The 20,895-nt window shown below is 33.7% G+C and overlaps 5 protein-coding genes across 12 annotated transcripts; 4 read left to right on the top strand and 1 right to left on the bottom strand.

Moving 5' to 3' along the window:
* Positions 1-456: 456 nt before the first annotated feature.
* LOC139103718 (zinc finger protein 14) lies at positions 457-5,142 on the top strand. Its single transcript, XM_070658672.1, has 9 exons — positions 457-1,380; positions 1,484-1,950; positions 2,024-2,302; positions 2,393-2,579; positions 2,651-2,908; positions 3,022-3,243; positions 3,327-3,674; positions 3,746-3,912; positions 4,014-5,142. The coding sequence occupies exons 1-9, from the start codon at positions 988-990 to the stop codon at positions 4,189-4,191; spliced, it is 2,499 nt and encodes an 832-aa protein (XP_070514773.1). The 5' UTR covers positions 457-987; the 3' UTR covers positions 4,192-5,142.
* Positions 5,143-5,707: 565 nt separating this feature from the next.
* On the top strand, positions 5,708-8,304 carry Rrp1 (Recombination repair protein 1). The gene is made up of 8 exons (XM_070658688.1): positions 5,708-5,813; positions 6,261-6,322; positions 6,476-6,814; positions 6,994-7,120; positions 7,198-7,341; positions 7,441-7,584; positions 7,696-7,876; positions 7,961-8,304. Exons 2-8 carry the CDS (start codon positions 6,293-6,295, stop codon positions 8,076-8,078), a joined length of 1,083 nt encoding a protein of 360 aa, XP_070514789.1. The 5' UTR covers positions 5,708-5,813; positions 6,261-6,292; the 3' UTR covers positions 8,079-8,304.
* On the top strand, positions 8,044-10,299 carry LOC139103734 (UPF0449 protein C19orf25). The gene is made up of 4 exons (XM_070658708.1): positions 8,044-8,074; positions 8,628-8,678; positions 8,845-8,968; positions 9,094-10,299. The coding sequence occupies exons 3-4, from the start codon at positions 8,854-8,856 to the stop codon at positions 9,306-9,308; spliced, it is 330 nt and encodes a 109-aa protein (XP_070514809.1). The 5' UTR covers positions 8,044-8,074; positions 8,628-8,678; positions 8,845-8,853; the 3' UTR covers positions 9,309-10,299.
* An 86-nt stretch (positions 10,300-10,385) lies between these two features.
* Positions 10,386-18,498, bottom strand: LOC139103722 (transmembrane protein 268). Of its 8 annotated transcripts, none has more exons than XM_070658685.1 (7): positions 17,807-18,146; positions 16,772-17,424; positions 16,018-16,199; positions 15,819-15,912; positions 15,460-15,627; positions 13,287-13,482; positions 10,391-10,649 (listed from the first exon to the last, which is right to left on the bottom strand). In XM_070658685.1, exons 2-7 carry the CDS (start codon positions 17,420-17,422, stop codon positions 10,567-10,569), a joined length of 1,374 nt encoding a protein of 457 aa, XP_070514786.1. In that variant the 5' UTR covers positions 17,423-17,424; positions 17,807-18,146; the 3' UTR covers positions 10,391-10,566. The 8 variants fall into 8 exon arrangements, 7 of the variants coding, with proteins under 7 accessions (XP_070514786.1, XP_070514782.1, XP_070514781.1 ...); XM_070658682.1 differs by adding an exon at positions 11,173-11,250 and having other exon boundaries at positions 10,393-10,649; positions 15,819-16,199; XR_011545945.1 differs by lacking the exon at positions 13,287-13,482 and adding an exon at positions 11,173-11,250 and having other exon boundaries at positions 10,386-10,649; positions 15,819-16,199.
* A 98-nt stretch (positions 18,499-18,596) lies between these two features.
* Ttc19 (tetratricopeptide repeat domain 19) lies at positions 18,597-20,732 on the top strand. Its single transcript, XM_070658689.1, has 4 exons — positions 18,597-19,448; positions 19,637-19,899; positions 20,032-20,339; positions 20,468-20,732. Exons 1-4 carry the CDS (start codon positions 19,146-19,148, stop codon positions 20,665-20,667), a joined length of 1,074 nt encoding a protein of 357 aa, XP_070514790.1. The 5' UTR covers positions 18,597-19,145; the 3' UTR covers positions 20,668-20,732.
* Positions 20,733-20,895: the final 163 nt, after the last annotated feature.

The following is a 20,895-nucleotide window of genomic DNA, read 5'->3' as shown; positions in this document are numbered from 1 at the left end:
ACCATTAATCTGTTACGTTTCATTGAAAGAAATAAGGATTACACTTAAAGTTTAAGAAAGAACTCGGTCAGTATACAGTGTATTAATATGTGATAAGAAACAGAGATACTGTAAAAGTTAGTAATGTAAGATTGCGAAGTTTTTCTTTATTGCATCCCTCAAATCAATAGCTTCAGCACTTGATATAAATTGCTTGGAAAATCTCGCGAATTAATAAAGAAGAAAGGTGAATGATAATCAGCGATTGCGTCAGCTTTCTTGAATCGTCGGAAGCGAGAAGATCACGCGGAACCTTAGCTGGGCAAATTCTAAGAGCGATAAGCTTGATAATCTCTATATTCAATGTAAGGAGAACCGAGGAAGAAGAGACTAGGTGAAGGTCACATCCTAGGTCATAGATGGCGGCTGCTGGCTTTCCGGCGACCTCGCCGTGTCTCCCGCGTCGCCGTTGACGTCACGATCCGAAAACGGCTGTCGCGAGACCCAAGCACACCGAGTTGAACTGGCCGAACTAGGCGTTCCATTTAGCCACGCTTTCTCGCTCGCTCCTTCGCCGCATGGTCCCGTGGCTTGGCTTCGATTCGAGCAGGCTCAGGAGGCGGCGTACATAGAACTATAGAAAAAAACTGGCGTCCGCATGGGTCGCATGGCGCATGGCGCACGGCCCGTGGACGACGACGTGCGAGAGTCTAAGCGTCTAGCTCGTCGACGGGACGGAATGTCCACCGTGAACGGCTCGAAAGGTTTCTTCGCTGCGAATTAATAAGACAAAGGTGAAAGGACACCGAAGTAGTCGTTCGGTTCGGAGCAGGTTGGAGCAGATCTGAAGATCTCTGGAACTAGGTGGTATTAGAGTGCCAGGTACACGAACAGCACAAGGTACTTCCTAGTTGGGTTCAGTCGGGTTGGCCGCGCGCGAACATCGCCAGGGCATGCGCGCGCCAACCTTGCTAGCGTCGCGCAAGGCGCGCTTCGTCGGCTAACCTAATGGACGGAATCTCGGTACCTCCAGACTACTCGACTTTCCTCGTGATGAACGCGAATCTATACACGATGACCGCGGGTGGCAAATGGGACAAGGTTTGCCGACTGTGCTCAGAGGAAAAAAACGAGATGCTGTCCATCTTCGGCGACGAGGGTATGCAGCGCAGGGTAGTGCATAAACTACGCGCCTGTCTGCCCGTGCTCGTGTACAAAACCGATCCCCTGCCGAAGCAGATCTGTCAGTTTTGCGCGGCCAGGTTAGACGATGCATATGAGTTCAGGGAACACTGTCTCAACGTTTACAAAAGTATGCATGCAGTGCTGATGAAATACAAGCAAACGGAGTCAGCTCAGATATTCCTTGACGCGATGAGAAACTCGTCAGATCCCTGCCAGGTTTGTCAAGTAGTAAATAATAATCTATCTTAAGGATTTATTAAAGAACGAAACAAATTTTTTACTGTTAATGTGATCCAATTATTATTATTTTAAACAATAGGTGCAACTGTGCAAGAATAAATCTAGAGCACCACCACCATTGGTTCCTTTAGTTCCTCTATCAACCACTCTGCCTTTCAACGATTCAGCAATACCGATTAACCAAAGCCAAGATCACTTGCAGAGTGCATGTATGGAAACTTTGTCTGAATTGCCATGTGAGGTGGAGATCAAGGAAATGAATATGGACCCAATTCTCAATACTGAAACTACCATTTGTGAACCATTAAAAAGAAAACGCAAGCTTTCAGATATATTTGGCACAGATATACAAGTTAAAATAGAATCTGTATCTAAAATGGATGAAGCAAAAGCTCCTAAGCTGGACTTTCAAGTTAAAAAAGAAGAGAAGCGAACGAGTATTCTTGAACAAGTGCTTACTGGTAGTTTGACAATGAATAATCATCTGCAATCCAGACCAAAGTTAACTTCTGAATGGTGGTGTGCACCTTGCAACAATTACTACAAGTGAGTAATCGGTAAATAACGTTTTTTTTATTTTTGTAACATTTATTTGGTAACCAAAAATTGTAATTTCCAGAACGAAAAACAGTTTAATGAAACACATACAATTGCACTGCCCACGTGAATATACTTGTAGAAAGTGCTCTATATCCTTTAAATCCGTCGAAATCTTAGCAAAACATGAAGCCAATAACCATTTGAAAATTGAACTGGATTTCACGGATAATTTGAACGATTGTGATCAGTGCGAGCGGCAATTTATAAGTTGGGAAATGTTAAAACAGCATAGATTGCGCGATCACGTAGCCAAGTCAGCCGAGATTGGAAGTAATACATGGTGTTCATTATGCAATAGGTAATTTACAATCTTAGAATACAGATTTGTTTTATAAACCATTGATCTTTGAATATTTTAAAATATGCACGCATGCAATCGTCCTTTTAGATTTTTCCCTACGATAGAATCATATCAAAACCACATTCAATTACATCAAAAAAGCTCGTTAACATCGCAAAAATTGCCACCTTCGGAATCTGCAGTGACGAAAATAACGGAGCGAACGAGAGAGGTGAAACGAGAAGAGCAATATTATGAAAACGTTAAATCTCTCGTATGTCCTACCTGCGGAAAGGTATATAGATGCATTTTAATAAAAATTTTTAACGTGTTCATCTATAATTATCGTATTATCTACCGTTATAGATTTGTACCCAGCAGAGTGCATTATCGAATCACATGCGTACTCATGAACCGAAAAAGCATAAATGCGACATTTGTGGCCGATCGTTTGGACTTTTTATACGCCTAGCTGGACACAAAATAGCCGAACACAATGAACAGCCAACTATGGTATCACCGAGCTTATCGGCAGTTGAACAAGAGGAGGTTTTAAATGCGGAGAGGGAAGCGAGAGAAGCAAGGGAAGCTAAAAATCGCAGCGGAAAGAAATCTTGCTCCGAGGTTCGTATATTCTTTTCTTCTTTTTGATTATTAACTATATAGATCATAAAAGTGGAATTTATTGCTACAATAATTTTAATATTAAATTTGTTTTATTACTTTTTAAATATTAGATAATGGAGAAAGATAACGTCACGATAAATGACGAATCTCTAAAACGCCTTTCTGCTGGGCATAAAAATGTGGCAAGGTGCGGTATTTGTTCACTATGGTTCAGCGATCACACGACAATGTTAAAGCACCTTCAAACGCATTCGGATAATTATTCCAAAAATTATACGTGCCACACGTGCAAGAAATCATTTAAAGAGCAATCGCAACTGTTAAAACACGAGGTAGGTTTTTCGAGAAAACTATTGTTACATTATTATTCATTATCATTGCATTTTTTAAACACGCGCTACCTCCTGATCGGTAGGCTTGTCATAAACGTCTAACGCTCGATAATGCCTCACTGTACACATCCGCTGTTTACAACAAATCAATCATGGATAATAAGGCGCATCAAAAGACGCACACAGTGGATAGAACCTATCACTGTGCGAAGTGTAATAAAATCTTTTTCAAAGAAGTCTCGCTGCTCGCTCACCAATGCACAGGCGGAGCGTTGTTTGGAAAAAAAGCCACCGGAAAGTCCCAGCAGAGATCGGCACCTAACGTTACTAGTAAAACGTACATGTGCTCCAAATGTAACGCAACTTTTGCAAGTTCGCAGTCACGAAACGCTCACATGAAAATGCATGCCGAGTACATGCGCGGCAGTACGGTATGTAATTAATGATACCATACGATTCTAATTATTACATTTGTAACAACGACATTCGCGTGACATTTTAGACGCAGACGCACGAAATTAAAGTCGAAATCGACGACGAACCAATGCCAAAATTACGTCCGGAGGCGCTGTTAGAATATAACGTACCTCCCATTGAGCCAAAAGTTGAAATTAATGAGCAGAGTGCACCACCACCTCTTAAACGAACTCTCATTAAAACTGCCAACGGGTAAAGAGATGTTTTAAGTTTTTTTTTTTTTTTTTTTTTTTTTTCTCGAATTATGTGTATTTGAAAAAAAATCTAATTTAATGCGACATACTTATTTTTAGGTATCGATGCGGCGTATGTCAGTCACCGTTCGTGTCAAGAGAGTTAGCCGTGGCGCATTTGAGATCCGCGCATCCCGTGATGCCATATCAGTGTCCTTATTGCAAGAAACGCTTCACGACTCAGTACACATTTACACACCATATCAAAACCGAACATCTTGACGAGCCTGAAAAGTAAAAGTCTTTCAGGTCACAATGAAAGAAATGATATCCCAATATGTGCCTCGTATTATGCGTGAGAGAATTCTGTTTATATATTACACAAAGTGAAACGAGTAAAGTATATACAGCCCACACTTTTCGCAGGGTGTCAATTTCCGGCTGTTAATTAGTTAATCTTGAAAACTTTTCTATTGCATAATTGCAGACATACAACGTTGAAGTGTTTGTTACGCGAGGCTATTGATATTAGTACTTACACTGAACGTGCCTGTACAAGTGCTTTGTTTTACAACGTGTGTATATATATATATATATATATATATATATATATATATGTTGTAATCCGCGACAGATTTCATTAAAATCTTGTTCGGAAGAAAGCAGACCGACGATAAAGCGGACATCAGTACGAACATGAACTTTGTCTACAATGACATTAATCTTACGGACTACCAGCAATCAAAAGAACTCGATTGCGAAATTTGTACCATATGATTTACATTTTACATTTACTTGTTGTAAATATTTCACTCATGTCGTTATAGTGTAATTAGAAAATACATCAGAAGCCCTTAAAATGTTTCGATCGTTCTAAAAATTTTTATGAATGACATATTCGATTCCATAATATCATTTGTAAATTGTCTTGCGTTTTTATGGCTCCTTGATATTATACACGACGCGATATTGAAAAATAATATCGAAAATGTTAATTCGCGTTAAGATACATTCCCTTCAAGTGCGTGTATGCTAACATGTCTGTTATAGTTTCGTTGCGATTGCCTTACTATGCAACGTCAAAGTCATTCTTCGAAAATACCGAAGACTGCCGTCAACATCAGTTAAACATTTAAAGAATCGGATATTTCTGATGCGACGACGGCGGCGACATGTAATTCAAGTACACAATCTTTATAAGTTTATTTTATATATACTTGATTTGCAATAAACTATTACTGAAAATAAACGGGTCCAAGACGGGAAAGAATTTTTATATAATGAAACCGATTATCATACATTATAAATTTAGCATTATTAAAGAGAAGTTTACTTTCCTTTCACGAATAATATCTAATGAGATTGGAATAAGTTAAATATTATATTTTATAACTACGTACGTTAACGAGAAAATGTAGCATTAACAAGTTAAAATGTTAGATAATTATTTACAGTTTAAACGATGCTCGTCGACGGTAAATCAAGGATTAAAATCGCATCAGAGTCGGATTTTGAGTTGCGCATTTTGGCATGTTATTAGAATAAATTCAATTCATGGCAAGTTATTAGAAAAAAAAATAGAATTTAATAAATTCTATTTTTATTTTGCCATATTTTACTTAATTTTATTTATATTATCTTATATTTTATTTAATTTTGTTTAATTTTGCTTTATTTTATTTTATTTTTATTCTATTTTGCCGTATTTTATTTTATTTAAATTTATTTAATTTTATTTAAATATTATTTATTTTATTTTATTTATTGTTTAGTTATACCACTAAAATCTCCGACCATCTGACCATATACGATGGCGCGTTGACTCGTACCATGACAATACATTTCAGGTTGTGGAAGCTGAGTTTTGTCCACGCGTCATTGCGTCCTTTCCAGCCACGCGTACAAGTATCATTCAAATCTGTAAGACAAAGTTTCTTAAATTAGCGTGATATTATATTGCATCTTCTGCGTTATCCTTTCGTTTGTGCAATTAGACTGCGACCGTTGCGAGCTAAAAAGAACCAGAGAACCGGATAGACTTATCGATGACTAGGCTATGTATTTATCAACCGGCGAGTCCGGCGACAATAAAATTTTTTAAATAACTATTTCATTGCTTGCGACGCAACAACAATTTCGCGTTTATTATTTCCGCTCGATGGAACGGAGAACTGTGATAATTGAACTTTTAGTCGTTGAGATAAAAACAGATTGATAAGTAACTGATAATCTTACCGGCGTGCTCCACTTGCGATATTATATTAACGAATATGTCAACCTGACAAAATTGAAAGACTGTTTGTACTTTACATGTAGAAGGACAAAGTAATAGCTATTAAATATTAATACTATTTATATTATTTTCAGTATCCTTCCTTCAGTAAAAGCAAGGTTTCACCATGCCACGAAAGCGAGCTGCACAAGCAAAGGTATATAGATAAATTCTCTCATTTGTTCAATAAACAAAAATAAAAATCTATATAATATTTTTTTCATATATTTTTATGTATTTATATTACACTTGTACTTATAGGTTTTTATATTAGATAACAACTAACATATCAATTTTTTCTTGAAATTAGGTTGATTCTCCCAAAGCTAAACCTGGTAAGAAAGCAGAAAAAGTAAATAAAAATGAAGTTTCTAATAGAAAACGTACAAATGATACAAACGACGAACCTGTCCCAAAGAAGATGAAAACCGATTCAAAGGGATCAAAAACCACTGGTAAAAGCGATTCACTTGCCGTGAAAAAAACAAATAAGGAAACCAACCAGAAGGAACCCAAACAGATGCAAAATAAAACAGATACGAACTTAGACGAAATAGATTTTGGATGTACAAAGTCAAACGAGGAAGGAAAAAAATATAATCTGAAGATCTGCTCTTGGAATGTTGCTGGAATCAGATCTGTCATTAAAGTATGCTTTATCTCAAATATGTATGTCTTGTTACCCGGGAATCGGTTTGCGAGAACTGCGAACCTTTAGACGCATCCACTGCGAGCGTAACGATATATTTGCTACTTTCCTTACTTTCCTGAAAAATCGGATAATTTTCACTTCTCACATTATTCTAAATATATTATGTTTAATCTCAGAAAAAAGGAATGGACTATATTATCAAAGAGGATGCAGATATAATTTCTTTGCAAGAAGTGAAGTGTGACAAGGACAAGATGCCAGATGAAATCAAATTATCAGGATATCATCATTATTTTCTTGACAGTAAGATACAGTTTTGAAATATTCGTATATTTCGTACAGAAGTAATATAATAGTATATTAATTAATAAATTTAATAGGTAAAAAATCAGGTTATTGTGGAGTTGCTTTGCTTAGCAAAGAGGAGCCTATTTCTGTCAAGTATGGCTTAGACGATTCTCGTTTTGATAGCGAAGGTAGAATAATCACAGCTGAATTTCCCGAATTTTTCGTGATCAGTACTTGTAAGTTATATATTTTAATAGATCTTTATTTGAATATACAATATATCATAAAAAAATTTATCAAAAATAAATATTTAATAACAATTTATATTTAAACAGATGTACCTAATGCCGGAGCTAAGTTAGTGACATTGCCAAAAAGATTGGATTGGAATAGTGTATTCAAAAAACATATTGAGGAATTAGATAAAAAGAAGCCTGTTATTATATGCGGCGACATGAATGTGGCTCATCAAGAAATTGGTATAGTATCAGTATTAGAACCATTTAACTTTTATTATTTAAATATCGAGTATCAATAATTAGTGAATAAAAATAAAATATTAACATTAATTTATTATTATTAATTTCTAGATTTAAAGAATCCAAAAACGAACACTAAAAATGCTGGATTCACTAAACAAGAACGAGATGGTATGACCGACTTTTTAGCTGCTGGATTTGTTGATACCTTTAGGTCGTTATATCCTGATACAGAGGGTGCATATACTTTCTGGTCGTATTTCGCCAATGCACGTAGTAAGAATATTGGATGGTACGCATACAAGTTATTTTTAAATTATTCATTATAATCGAATTTATCGAAAATTTATTAATAATTAAAATTTTTTGTAAATAGGCGACTAGATTATTTTCTGATATCAGAACGAATCCAAAATAAAGTGTGTGATAACGTTATAAGGAAGCAAGTTTATGGCAGCGATCACTGTCCTGTAATACTCTACCTCAATTTGTAATTTTTCACAATAAACATTTCGTGTTTCATTGCATGAAAAAATCCGAATGAAACTTTTTGTGTGTGAGTGCAAACGTATATAAATATAATTAATTACATTAATTTATTTAAAAAAGATATATGTATTTTATCAGTACTGCGTTATACTACAAGAGACGATTTAATATGTATGTTTGATCTGTATTGAAGCTTTTATCCAAGTAAAATAATACATCTTTAAAATGCAAGTTATTAATTTGTAATTTTTGTATAGTATTTTAGGAATTCATGTAATGCAAACAGTTGAAAAATGTTAAACTTGATTTTTGTTTTACAGAGAAAGATTATTAATTTTTAATCGCAAATAACCACTTGGAGCTTTAGCTGCTTTTTACTTTTAGCCTTTACTTGTGCAGCAATACGATCTATATCTCTACGCTCTTGTCTGTGTTAGTTTACATCCACCGAGAGATGCCTTCTCGATGATCTTTAGCTGCTTCAAATTCTGCACTTTTTGCAGTGCTTTACGCGGACAGGATACAAATAACGTATTAGGTTAACCAATTTTTAGATATTCGAAAAGTCGAGTGTCATCCCATCAAGAAGAAGAGCAGATTCAGAGGTAATATAGAATATTATAACCTATAAATCTCTATTATTTATTATTTGTGCCGATATCCTAAAACGGATAGATGCACATAAAAATAAAAAAAATAAAAAATTATTTTTTATGTTTTAAAATAAAAGTAAAAAATAAGATTAACGTTTACTTTTTATGTTAATATTAGCACACGAAGATGTTTGCCAACAAAAAAGACAGTTTACCACCGCGGCCTCATATACCAAGCCACGAACATATGCTCGAGGATCTCAGCAAAGCCATAGTGGATGACATAGCGTTCAAAATTATAAGTAAGTATTTTTGATATTCTCGTTAAACTAATTAAACTAACTGCTGTATATAAAACTTGCTTCACTATTCGAATCTCGTTCGGGTACTTGTGCTAAGATATACATCTCAACGAATGTAATTTCAGACGATTTGTGTGTAAAGGAATCTCGTGAAAACAACTCTGATGAGATATATAAAAAAGTGAAAACCTATCTGAATACTAAACAGCAATTAAAGCAGTTGGAAGGTACTTTAAAAAAAGAGGTTGAACAATTGCAAACAAACGATGAAGAAATAAAGAGGCTTGCAGGCGATATTAGGAAGCAGGCACAAGCTGCTCTAACGTATGTATCATATTAAAGTCTAATATTTGTTAAATGTATTAAATTAAGAAACAAGAGGTACTAAAGTAAAATTATTTAACGTAAGACAGCTCTTTTTAATGTAGAAAAATAACAAGAGTAAATAACGCGGGTGGAACGCTCGCTTTGTAATATTAAATATATTAAATAAATTGTATTATGTTGTGTACGACAAATATTTAATGATAAAATTTTTCTCAATAATCTTTTTTTTACAATTTGTTTAACATCGATACGGGTCTGCGTACGCTCATATGTATTGATACATTGAACAGTGTATTGTACATACACGATTACACAGATTGATTCGTTATTTAATTATACAGGATATTTTCATAGTATTTCCCAACGAAATTTATAACAAGGCACCATAATAACTTAACGTTTAGCACTACTTACAATTAGTAGTGTAGCACAATGCTACGATAATTTTATCGTGGATAACATTTATAAAGATTTATATCTCTCGCTTTTTGTGTGTAAAAACTTACTAATTAATTTTACACCATATCTTTAAACATTAAAGATATGCGAAATAGCCAAATTAAAAGGAATCGTATAATAGTTCTCAATTATTCAAAGATTTATCAAAATTAACATCGTGTTACACCTGCCCGAGTAACATGATGAAAAAGGAAAAAAATATTAGTATATATTTTTATTTCGTATAGCTTGTAATATAATTTTCTTATAAAACACCACCTTCTTTATTCGAAATTTTTTGATAGTCCTTTGAATAATAAAGATTACAGAATGTTGCCCGTTAAACGTGTGGCTATCTTTACATATAATTATATTTTAATTGTATACAACAAAAATATATTGGTACAATATACATAACGATATTTATATCTCATAATACTGCATCGTGCGCATAATTATTTCAGAAAATTATTTCATTATTGTTGTGAATAATTTCCGAATAAGAGATCAAGCTTTAATCAACAATAAATGTAAATTAAAAAAAAAAAAAAACGAACGAAGAAAAACGATCAGTAGCTCGGAAACACATTAGTTATTACTCTTATCAAAGAATATAGTTATAAAAAATATATAAATTTATAAAATCTGACAACAGTATAATATAAACTTCCATAAGTAGGAATCTTAAAAAAATGTGCGAAGATAATCTAACTATAAATTAATGCGCAGTTTTTTTTGCACATTTAACGGCATGTCCTGTTTTATGATATATAGCTCATTTGTTTTTATACATTCGAACGAAGTGATATAAATACTATCCGTAAAAACAGATACTAATAGGAGAAACTTGGTACCATATCAAATCGATTCACAGGTTCACTAAGGTAGGCACACCATGTAAACCCTGGTGGATATCCTGGAAAACATTGATAATATTAACTGATTAGTATATATGAGTTGTATATCAGAATGCGCATTACATTGGCAAAAATGCAAATGTAATGCGCATTCTGATATACAAGTCATACAGTAGCTTCTTTACGTTAAAAAAAGTAACCAAGCGTGCAAAATAGAAAGTAATTAAACATAAAATTAATGAAATTGTAATTTTTTTTTGTTAATTACACGACATGCAAAAAAACCTTTCACCAAATTAGATATTATGTTTGCAAGAAAAAAGAATCTAGTTAAAGCTCATCTAAATGTAAAATTCAATTTTTGCTCCAATACGTTAAGTGCAACTAAATTTAGTAATCAAATTAATTGTGCTAAAATTTCAAATAAAGAAAAACAATTATATTTACGATCCAATCGTTTTCGATATTAATATAATTATTCTTACTCTTTTTATTCAACAAAATCGCACCACAAATAAAACCATATCAATTAATGAACGCGATTCACTATTACTTGGTGTCAAAGGGCACGGTAATACTTACATAGTATTGAAAATTATTATTACGTGCTGATGATATGCGGATGAGGTAATATACTGAGATTCACCATCTTTCGTCCAGCTGCATGCAAGGAATCCCTCAAGATTAGTATGATTAGTTACATATTAAACATATGTATTAAAGTGTGTATAAAGTTAATACGAGCTCCAAGATTATAAACTATAAAAATTAATAATTAATCTTCACTGTTTTCACATAAAAATATACGACATTATAAAGAATAGACATATGTATATACTTTTATTTCACAACATTTTTAACAATCATATAAAAGTGCTTTACAATTTGTATATAGGAATCGCCGGTCCTGTACAATTACAATTTTGTAATAGTTTCTGTAATAAGTATTCTGTAAACACAATATAAAAGTATATTACAGCTTAATTACAACTTAATTAGATCTATGCGAATTTTAGGACGGATGTAACAAATCTAAACTGATATCTCGTGTGTATTTAACACATTTTAAATCATGTGCGTGAGCGCATGCAATAGTGTGATGCTTACAATGTATCAGTAATTTGTATAGCAGTACTTATATATCAGCTAAGAATGAATCACTTTATAACGTTGACTATTATCATTGAATAATAATTTCGTTATGATCAGATGCTCTTTACGATAATACAGATACAATTGCACTAAAGAAAATAACATGCCGAATATGAATATTCCTTAGTATAGAGAAACTCCAAAATATTCTTAAAAACATTAACATTAAATAATTGCTAGATTTATTGTCTTACGAAATTTATCATTCGTACGATTAAATAATATCTATTGCATCTGGCGATCCCATTTTGATAATATGCGTATATGTGCACAATATACCCTGTTTTTAGTATAAATCTTATACTTTTAAAAGAATTAGTACCTCAAAAAAAAAATAAAATAAAATAAAAAAAAAAAGGGACAAATGTAACAAAGGTTTGTAAAAGTTCTCTTTTTAAAATCAATTATAGAAACGAGATAAAGATTAATATATCGAGTACATTTGTGCCATACGATGTTCAGATTTTGTCAAACTATTATTAATACTATTTTATTTATTCCTATTTATGAAAAGAGAACTCCCAATTACAAGTGATATTTTCAATTAAATTGTATTAGTAACAAATAAACAAACACAACTTATGTGTCCCTTAAAAAACAAAAAACACGTTATAATATTGTATATTTTCAATTGAGAAAACAAATTTTACCTTCTAAAATGGTGAACAATTTTATATAAACTTAATACTATCTAAGATATGAAAAATATAATCGAGACAAAGCTTCTCCTTTTTCTTTAGCATTCTTTAAAATTATATTTTAAAAGCTACGAAGTATTATCACGTATATGATATGGTGTATGTTATTTTATGTGTTATTCAATAATGTGATGAAGTTGAACTATTAATTACACGAGAAATAAAAAAAAAAAAATTAATATTGATTTATATTAATATCATAAAAAATTTCTCAGAATTTGTAGTACGAGTAAAAGCAAAGCTAGATATAAACGCGATATATAATATTATACAGAAAGCACACACATATAATGAAATTTTAAATAATAAGATATACTGTAAGAAACAAGTCTTATGAATCATTATGTCTTTAAATGCATTAAATTTTCATTAAATTATCTATACATGGAATGTGCTCTAATAAAAATTCACGATCATTAAAAGTTTCAACAAATTGCACTCGAAGAGAAAATATATGTTTTACTAACAAAAATGTAACCCGTTTTTTATCCCATTAGTTGCATTCCATTGCTATTATGTAACGTAATAATTAATAAATTTTTAAAAAACAAATATAATAATTACAAAAGGAAATATTTATACATATACAAGAACATAATCAATCATTACGTGACGTTTAGTCTATCACATCGTAGTTTAAAAAATATAATTGAATAAAATTGTGCAACTGTGTAATATTAAATTGTTTAAAGTGTCAGAGACACATCAGCGTAATTTCTTTTTTTAGGATTTTAATAATCGTAAGATTTTAAAGTGCCTTTTCTCATTGAAAAATAATATCAGTCTTCATTGGCAGTCATCTAGTGAAGTCTGGCATTAAAAAGAGTTTACGTAACGTTAACTTGCCTCTCGGCTTGTGTTTGAGATGGTCCTCAATGAATTGACAAGGGCAACGGGCGGAGACACAGTGGCGCGGTGGAACAGACAGACCCATAACGCCTCTATCACGTTCTTGCGAGTCTATAACCAGATCAAGTCTGCGACGCACGAAGTGACGTGCCCATCGAGACGCATACCTCAGCAACAGCAACTCCGCCCGTTCCTGTCAACACACACCATCACCATTCAGTAGAACCCTTCGCTCAATGCGAAACAATAATGTGTGGTTTCTTTTTCATGCACCTTATTCCTTTCCAACTTTTTACTAAAAAATTCTCAAATTTGTTTATTATACACATAACTAATGATAGTTATCATATCTTTTAATAACGAATCATTGGTTAATGATATGTCTCTGACTGCCACGATTAATAAAATTTATAATATGATTATTATGATTTTTCATGATTAAAGTAAGTTTTATCATGTTATATAAAATGTATGTTACCATTTAAAAATTATTTGTTCACCATTTTACAGACACATTCGTTTTTTCAGTATAATATTTCAATATTATACATATAATAATATATTCAAGATCAAGAATGTTAAATTAAAGAATCAAAAATTAATAAAAGACTGGTAAAGGCAGGGATACTGCTAAAACATTCGTCAGAATAAATGAGAAGGCTTAATAAACGCGGTCTTAAAAGTTCTTCTAAATACTGTTTGCCTCCCAAAGGAAACGATTTGCTGGAATGATAAAGTAGATAAAAATAAAATAGAAAATACGTCCATTGCTCTTTATCTCTATGTGTTGTGTTAATTAATGTATTACCGCCCAATCAACTATACTACTGGAATGGTAATGGATTAAGTCTAAAATCTATCATTTATTCTGACTTAAATGTGGCATATATTCCTTACTATTGAATGTAATCTTTTATCTCATATAGGTAAATTATATGTCATATTTAGCATTAAATGTGGAATGCAAAAACGAGTTAAATCTGAAAACAAAAATCGATTTTCATTCTTATTCTATAAAGTTTTGTAAGCTATGTAATTTCAATCTTTTCGAGTGAGATTTTAACTTATCATGTACTAGAGTTAGCTTTTATACTGCTGGATAAAATATTAAGTACATTTAAAATATTTTAAAATTAAAACGTATATAAATGACAAAATTAATAAACATAATTTCTAAAATAATATAATAAATATAATAATACGAAACCATGATCCAGATATTAGAAAGTAACAGCCTTGCTGTACTCGTAAAAATATTAAAAATTAATTTTAATAAAATTTATTAAATTTATTTTAAGGTTTTTATACCTTGCAATAAATGTTTAATTTAAATTAAAAAAAAAACTGCTTGTTCGTATATTACATATACATTTTAACTTACTTATATATTAAAAATAAAATATGGCTTGTATAAATCTAATCAACACAAAATTAGTAATCTTAAAGAAAAGATTACGATATAAGTTTTTTTGCAAATCGGTAAAAGTAGCAGTTTTCTTTGGAGGCTGTGTATATTTATAATGATGCGCATTCGAGATACTTGAGTAATTCATAAAACCTCTGCAATTTTAGTACACGAATAAATCGTGAAATTGAATAATTCATAAAATCTCTGCAATTTTTGTTCACAAATAAATCGTGAAATTGTTATAATTCTGCTTATAAGCAACATGGAATAATCTCTTAAATGCCTCTGTCTCTAAGAAAGTTACTCCATTTAGGACAAAAATCTCTGCCCTGAATACGTGGCTTATTATGTAACCATTCTTCTATATATTGACAAGGACACAGTGCAGACGCTAAGTGACGTGGCGAAGAAGGATTTCCACCCTCCTCGTCAACAGTCCAATCCAAACGTCGACGCAAATAATCCTTCGCCCAACGTTGCACATAACGGCAGAATACTTGCTCATTTTTACCCTAGTAGTTTAATGTAATACACAACAAAATATTTAATATAATTTAAGTAGCGAGTAACGTCGACTTTTGCACGTAAACTGAATTTATACAGCAATTATTAAGACTCTTATATTGAAGAGATAAAGCTTCAAAATATTAATATAAAATAAAATAATTTAAAAAAATTGTTTTAATTAAAATATAAAATAAAAAATTTCAATATGCAGAAATATAAAAAATAAATAAGCTCAAAAAAATTAATAAGATTTACCTGTTTACGAGAAATTCTTGTAGTGGTGCTGCCTTGAATAACAATATCACTATCGTCAATGTCCATACGTTGTTGCAATTCCCGTTGCCGACTTAAATCGCTTGCATCATCGCCACCAATTACTCTACCTTCGCGTTCTTCTCGTTCAATTACTTCCTGTAGCTTTTTCTATAGTCACAAAGCCATTGCAATATTAGTATTTTACAAATACATAAATAATTAAAAATTCTAGTAAAAGAGAACAACATTAGTTTGTATTCACGAGAATATTGATCTAAATTAAATTATAATGTCTGTGTCAAATTTATATTAAAAAATTAAACTACGTTAAACTACACTCAAATAAAAGTTACACTTACAACACAATCTGTAGTATCAAAGTATATGAAACACAGATTGACTTTGTGGCAGGAAATTTTCCCTCTGTCGTCCAACCCCAGTAATATTTTATGCCTTAATAAATGTTTGTTAACTTGAGCCATACATTTCTCGAGGTTGTGATTGAGCTTTATTTTGATGAACATGCAGAAAAATATTGCGGCTGCGTTCAGGACTAACCACATAACTCCAAGTCCAAACAAAGTAAGGCCAGTCACACCGGAAAACAATAGACCAAGCAACACAACGAAGGCGGTGAATATCCAAAGGACGAGAATCCTCTTGTAGCATATATTATACATATTGAAGCGTACATCGTTGACAAGTAATTCCATGATGTGAACGTAATCTTCCACTGTAAGCTGCAATATACACCTATTTTATTAAATTACTCATTATTTAATTTTTTTCGGGTATATAAAATTACAAAATTTTTATATTAAATCCTTTAATATTTAAAATTACATTTTATAATTTATATACACATTACATAAAGCATTTTAAAAGTTATTACACAATTAAATGTCATAAATGAGAAAATTTTATGTCAAGAAAAATCCAATTATAATGTACATTAAATACATACATGATCTTTTAAGGTAATTAAAGCTCGATACTATAAAGCAGTCGTTTGTCAAGCAAAAGATCTAAATTCAATTTCCGGAAATATTATTCCGCATGCTTACGGCATTAAAAATTCGAAATGGAAAAACATTCTACTGTAATAAAAAGAAAATCATTGAAATATAAAATGTAACAAATGATTGGAAATAAATAATTTCAATTATTTCTAGGAGCAAAAAAAAAACAATTTAAAAAATGGCAATAATAACGAAAATAAGATGAGATTATACAACTTGTCTTTAAGATGAAGGGCCGAACGATACTGTAACGTTATCGAAGAGGAAGGAAAAATGAGATTAAATATACATACGGTTAATCCTTGTGCCATCAATTCCTCTGGCACTAATTCCGGTCTGAATCTGGCCGGAGTGATCCAGGGCCATTTCGTATTTACGGGCAGGAGAGTAACGATAGTGTCACCATTGGCGAAACCTTGTCTAATATTGCCGATCGACGTGCTGATAACGTTGCTCGGTGCGTTTCTTCCATTAGACACGTCTCGTAGATCAATAGTCTTAAGAGAAGCACTTTTGGCTTGCGTGCTCCGAACATCAGGCGGCAATTTGAGATCCGGCGTCTCGGACGTGATGGAACGACTTAAACCTGATCTATCTAAGTTAATCTGGACGGATTCGGTTGCTATCACAGCACCTCTGTACTCATTGGTTTTCTTATCATTAATATCAGGTGGGTCAATACTTTTACCAATCTTGTCTACCTGCACGGTGACTGACTCGGGCTTTATTACGGCAGGTGTGCTACTGTTGGTGACTTTTCTTTTGACGCTTCCGGCAGCTTCATTTGGATATGTATCCTCTTCGAATTGGACCCAATTCTTCGTCTTTGCAACCACATCTGAGAGATCAGCTGCCGCATTGTCAGTTGTATCTTTGGAAGTATCAGCTGTCGCATTGTCAGATGTACTAGCTGTCACGTCGTTACTTATATTTTCGGAACTCATGACTGAAAAACATAATATGCTTAAAATGTTGAAATATATACGAAATGCTTATTATAAATGTAACAATTTTAAACGTATTTTCGTGATGAAAATTCGCGGCACTCGGCGCTCGGTGGTGGCACGCACCGCCGATGTCGCACGGCGCTAAAAGGGAGTGTCCCCGGACGTGAGACCAAAGACGCGAGCCTGTCATTCTCACGTGTGGGCTGCGCGTAATGGTCCCGCCGTGAAAATACCGACGTGGTCTCGGTTGGTCGTCGTCCGGGCGTCGTCCGGACGACGCCCGAACGGGATTATCGCGTTGAGCACTTTCATCCGCGAAAGAGACCACACGGCAGAGAGAAAAGGTATAAGCGAAACGTCTGTGCGCACCGGATAACGTACCTGCTGCGATGCGGCCTGTCGCATACCCGCGCGCGACCGAGTAGAGGAACGCGACGAATCACGAAGTTAAGGTACACGACATTGGATGATCGGACGGCACGGGACGGCGGCTGCGGGCTGGGGCGGTAGCAGGGTGAAGCACTGAGAACTGCGAGAAGCAGGCCCGAGAGGGGGGGAGGGGAGGGACAGTTCTGGACGTCGCCGATGTAACGGCCAAGGTAGAAGGGGGAAGAGAGCCACGAGGAGGTGAGGTGGACGCGACACGAAAAGCGGGGTACACATGCGTACGTACGCACAGCGCGTGCATGTGCACGTACGTATACATATGCATATACGTGTCGGCGCGGGCGGGCATGCGACACAGGTGTGCGCGACGATTGGATGCATCCGCGCGCTTCGTACCGCGTAAAATATCATATGTTAATCTCGAGAGGGTCTTCATTCTTCAGCGGTTACGTCGGAACTTGAAATAGAAAGCGCACGGGGTGTAAATTACACCCTGCATTATTTTATATTGCAAGAATGATAAATAAAATCGTTAAATAATTTTTTCTTCCTTTGAATATTAAATATTTTATTCTTTTACGTACCTTACTATGCGTAAAGACATGAAATCTTCAGAGGTTTAAATTAAACACGTCTTCTCAATTAAAAAAAAAAAAAATTAATTTAATATCCAAATGCGTTCAGAAGTCGGTGAATTAATTGATTCTTGTCGTCCTTTCGAACACACCAACTTCGATTAATCAAGATATGAATGATTCTGAAGGTCTCGGGTTTCTATCCACCTGTTTATCAGTAGAACCGCGCGCATTATATTTGCATTCTGATTGTAGCTCGCAAATATCAGCATGTAACAAGTTTATCATTTACATCTGATTGTGCGACGTGTCCAAATTTAAAACGACTTGAAATTACCAAATGATACACGCAGGCACCGACATACGTCGCACGTATACACGCAGGTATGGCGTTTGCTGCGCCGACAGCAGCTAGCGAACGTAACGTTAAAGTCGTGTGCGTCGAGTTTTATATGTGCCGCTTAGATGTACCGCGCCGGCCGGTTGCCGATGACTCATTTTCTTCCGTTCTCATTCTCTGTCTCTACCACCTAGGGTTACGTACAATATGTACGATAGCCGCTGTCGCCGCAAAACGCCATATCTGCTTTTCGGTGTACCTGTGTAATCAGCTGGCAAGTCACGCCGCGAGAAGTGGGAGGACCACCTATCGTTGAGCACTCGCGCCTACCTGCGATCAGGTCTGTTTGTTTCTTGCAAGGAATACTGATTTAAAAGTAAAGATTTCCGGTCGACCCGCGATCGGGTCAGTTGTCAAAATGTATCGTCTAAATGCGGTGCCTTTTATATCGAGATGTGTTTTGTCAAGTGTCAACTACATTCGCTCAGTAGCGAACACTCGACGCAACGTTTACACGTATAGAAATATTTTTGCCAAGCCGCAGCAACTCTGCGCGGTAAAAAAGTATCGTTTTAACGACAGGCGGGGAAACGGATCGAGGATGCTTCTCGCTGTGCCTTTGCCAACTTTAATTTTCAATTACCTCCTTGGCATTGAAGACACAGACGAGGAAACTCCGGAAGTCATTATGACAATTAAGCGATCTGTGTTGCTAATAGAGGTTAAGTATTAAAATTAGAATTGATACGTCCTTGTTACATATACAAAGAGTATTTTCTTATTTGTGAACAAATGTTTTAATTTTACTTATGTGTTGGGGATATACTTTTTATTATTTTAAAGTTAGGAAAAGCTGAAGCTTGAGTTACATTTTGTATAGTTTCAACAACATTTTCTGTTTCCTTACAGAAGAGAGAATATGACAAGGCAGAGCAAATGCTTCATGTGGCATTAAATCAAGCTCAAACTATACAGAATTATGATGCCATCACGTACATTTATGACGTAATGGCTAATCTTGCTTTTGACACAGGAAAGTATCACAAAGCAGAGAAATTATTTGTGTCAGTTTTGGAGAGACTGATGTCAAAAGGAGCTGCTGAAGATGACATACGAATTATCCATATAAGTCTAAAGATAGCCAAAATGTTTGCTCACTTACATGAGACAAAGTAAGCAGGGTGATCTGTCACCAGCACTATTTTATTTTTTAAAGAATGCATTTTAATTAATTTAATTATATAAATAATCAAATCTTAGATTTATTTGCCTTTTGTTTAACAAATCTTTTTACTTTTTTTTAGGAAAGCAGAGCAGGGCTTTAAATTTTGTATGGAACATTTAAAATCCCATATTGAAAAAGATCCTGATAATAAGGATGCTGCATTACTACAGGGTATGGCCTTTGATTGGTATGGGCAAATGTTACTTTCACAATCTCGTTATACCGAAGCTTTCAACCTTCTTCTTCAGGCTTATGATATAAGTAAAAAAATGAATGGTGAAGAACATGAACAGACTGTAGTTCTGCTGAATGACTTGGGAACAATTTGTTGTATGCGAGAGCAATATGATGAAGCTATTACATATTTGTCTACAGCAGCAAGAATAGGTAATATAATAATAATATATTTATAATTTAGCTAATAATTAATTAAAACCACATATACAGGATGTTTGAAATAAAATTTTTAATTATTTTATTTCGGACACCTTGTATACAACATAATAAATTTGTAGGAGAAAACTTACCCGATATGCCTGACTTGGGTGCAATTCACGTGAATTTAGGAAGGGCATTCTTAAAAAAAAATTTATATGACGAAGGTAAAAAATCGTGTCAAAGAGGAAGAAAAATAGCTAAAAGCAGAAATGATAACGATTCCTTATTAGAAGCTGATAAATGCTTAAAGGAAGTAAAAAAATTACTATCGTCTTAACTCGCGTTATGTACATTAAAAACCATTTGTAAATATATGTAAAAAATGTTTAATTATTTAAAGAATTTTATTTTCACACATTATATTTACACTTTTATCTTTACAAAATATCTTGTAACACTAAAGAATATCAATCTAGATAGCATTAATATATATTCATTAAATTTATTTTATGAGAAAAACATTTTTATAACATTTTATAAGTACTATCCATACAGAGTTATGTAT

Source organism: Cardiocondyla obscurior, linkage group LG06 (genome assembly GCF_019399895.1).
Source record: "Cardiocondyla obscurior isolate alpha-2009 linkage group LG06, Cobs3.1, whole genome shotgun sequence".
Lineage (NCBI taxonomy): Eukaryota > Metazoa > Arthropoda > Insecta > Hymenoptera > Formicidae > Cardiocondyla > Cardiocondyla obscurior.
This window is presented reverse-complemented; position numbering and strand designations above follow the sequence as displayed.

What these genes read in the sequence shown, in the direction of transcription:
- LOC139103722 (XM_070658681.1), bottom strand. Translation starts at nt 17,422, where the DNA reads ATGAGTTCCGAAAATATAAGTAACGACGTGACAGCTAGTACATCTGAC. An exon ending in TGATGGCACAAGGATTAACC is followed by an intron (nt 16,200 to 16,771) that starts GTATGTATATTT and finishes TGTATATTGCAG; the next exon opens with CTTACAGTGGAAGATTACGT. An exon ending in TTGATACTACAGATTGTGTT is followed by an intron (nt 15,628 to 15,818) that starts GTAAGTGTAACT and finishes TTGTGACTATAG; the next exon opens with AAAAAGCTACAGGAAGTAAT.
- Rrp1 (XM_070658688.1), top strand. Translation starts at nt 6,293, where the DNA reads ATGCCACGAAAGCGAGCTGCACAAGCAAAG. An exon ending in TCATCATTATTTTCTTGACA is followed by an intron (nt 7,121 to 7,197) that starts GTAAGATACAGT and finishes TAAATTTAATAG; the next exon opens with GTAAAAAATCAGGTTATTGT. An exon ending in TGTGGCTCATCAAGAAATTG is followed by an intron (nt 7,585 to 7,695) that starts GTATAGTATCAG and finishes ATTAATTTCTAG; the next exon opens with ATTTAAAGAATCCAAAAACG.
- Ttc19 (XM_070658689.1), top strand. Translation starts at nt 19,146, where the DNA reads ATGTATCGTCTAAATGCGGTGCCTTTTATATCGAGATGTGTTTTGTCA. An exon ending in GATCTGTGTTGCTAATAGAG is followed by an intron (nt 19,449 to 19,636) that starts GTTAAGTATTAA and finishes GTTTCCTTACAG; the next exon opens with AAGAGAGAATATGACAAGGC. An exon ending in GCTCACTTACATGAGACAAA is followed by an intron (nt 19,900 to 20,031) that starts GTAAGCAGGGTG and finishes ACTTTTTTTTAG; the next exon opens with GAAAGCAGAGCAGGGCTTTA.
- LOC139103734 (XM_070658708.1), top strand. Translation starts at nt 8,854, where the DNA reads ATGTTTGCCAACAAAAAAGACAGTTTACCACCGCGGCCTCATATACCA. An exon ending in CATAGCGTTCAAAATTATAA is followed by an intron (nt 8,969 to 9,093) that starts GTAAGTATTTTT and finishes ATGTAATTTCAG; the next exon opens with ACGATTTGTGTGTAAAGGAA.
- LOC139103718 (XM_070658672.1), top strand. Translation starts at nt 988, where the DNA reads ATGGACGGAATCTCGGTACCTCCAGACTACTCGACTTTCCTCGTGATG. An exon ending in CCTTGCAACAATTACTACAA is followed by an intron (nt 1,951 to 2,023) that starts GTGAGTAATCGG and finishes TGTAATTTCCAG; the next exon opens with AACGAAAAACAGTTTAATGA. An exon ending in TATGTCCTACCTGCGGAAAG is followed by an intron (nt 2,580 to 2,650) that starts GTATATAGATGC and finishes CTACCGTTATAG; the next exon opens with ATTTGTACCCAGCAGAGTGC.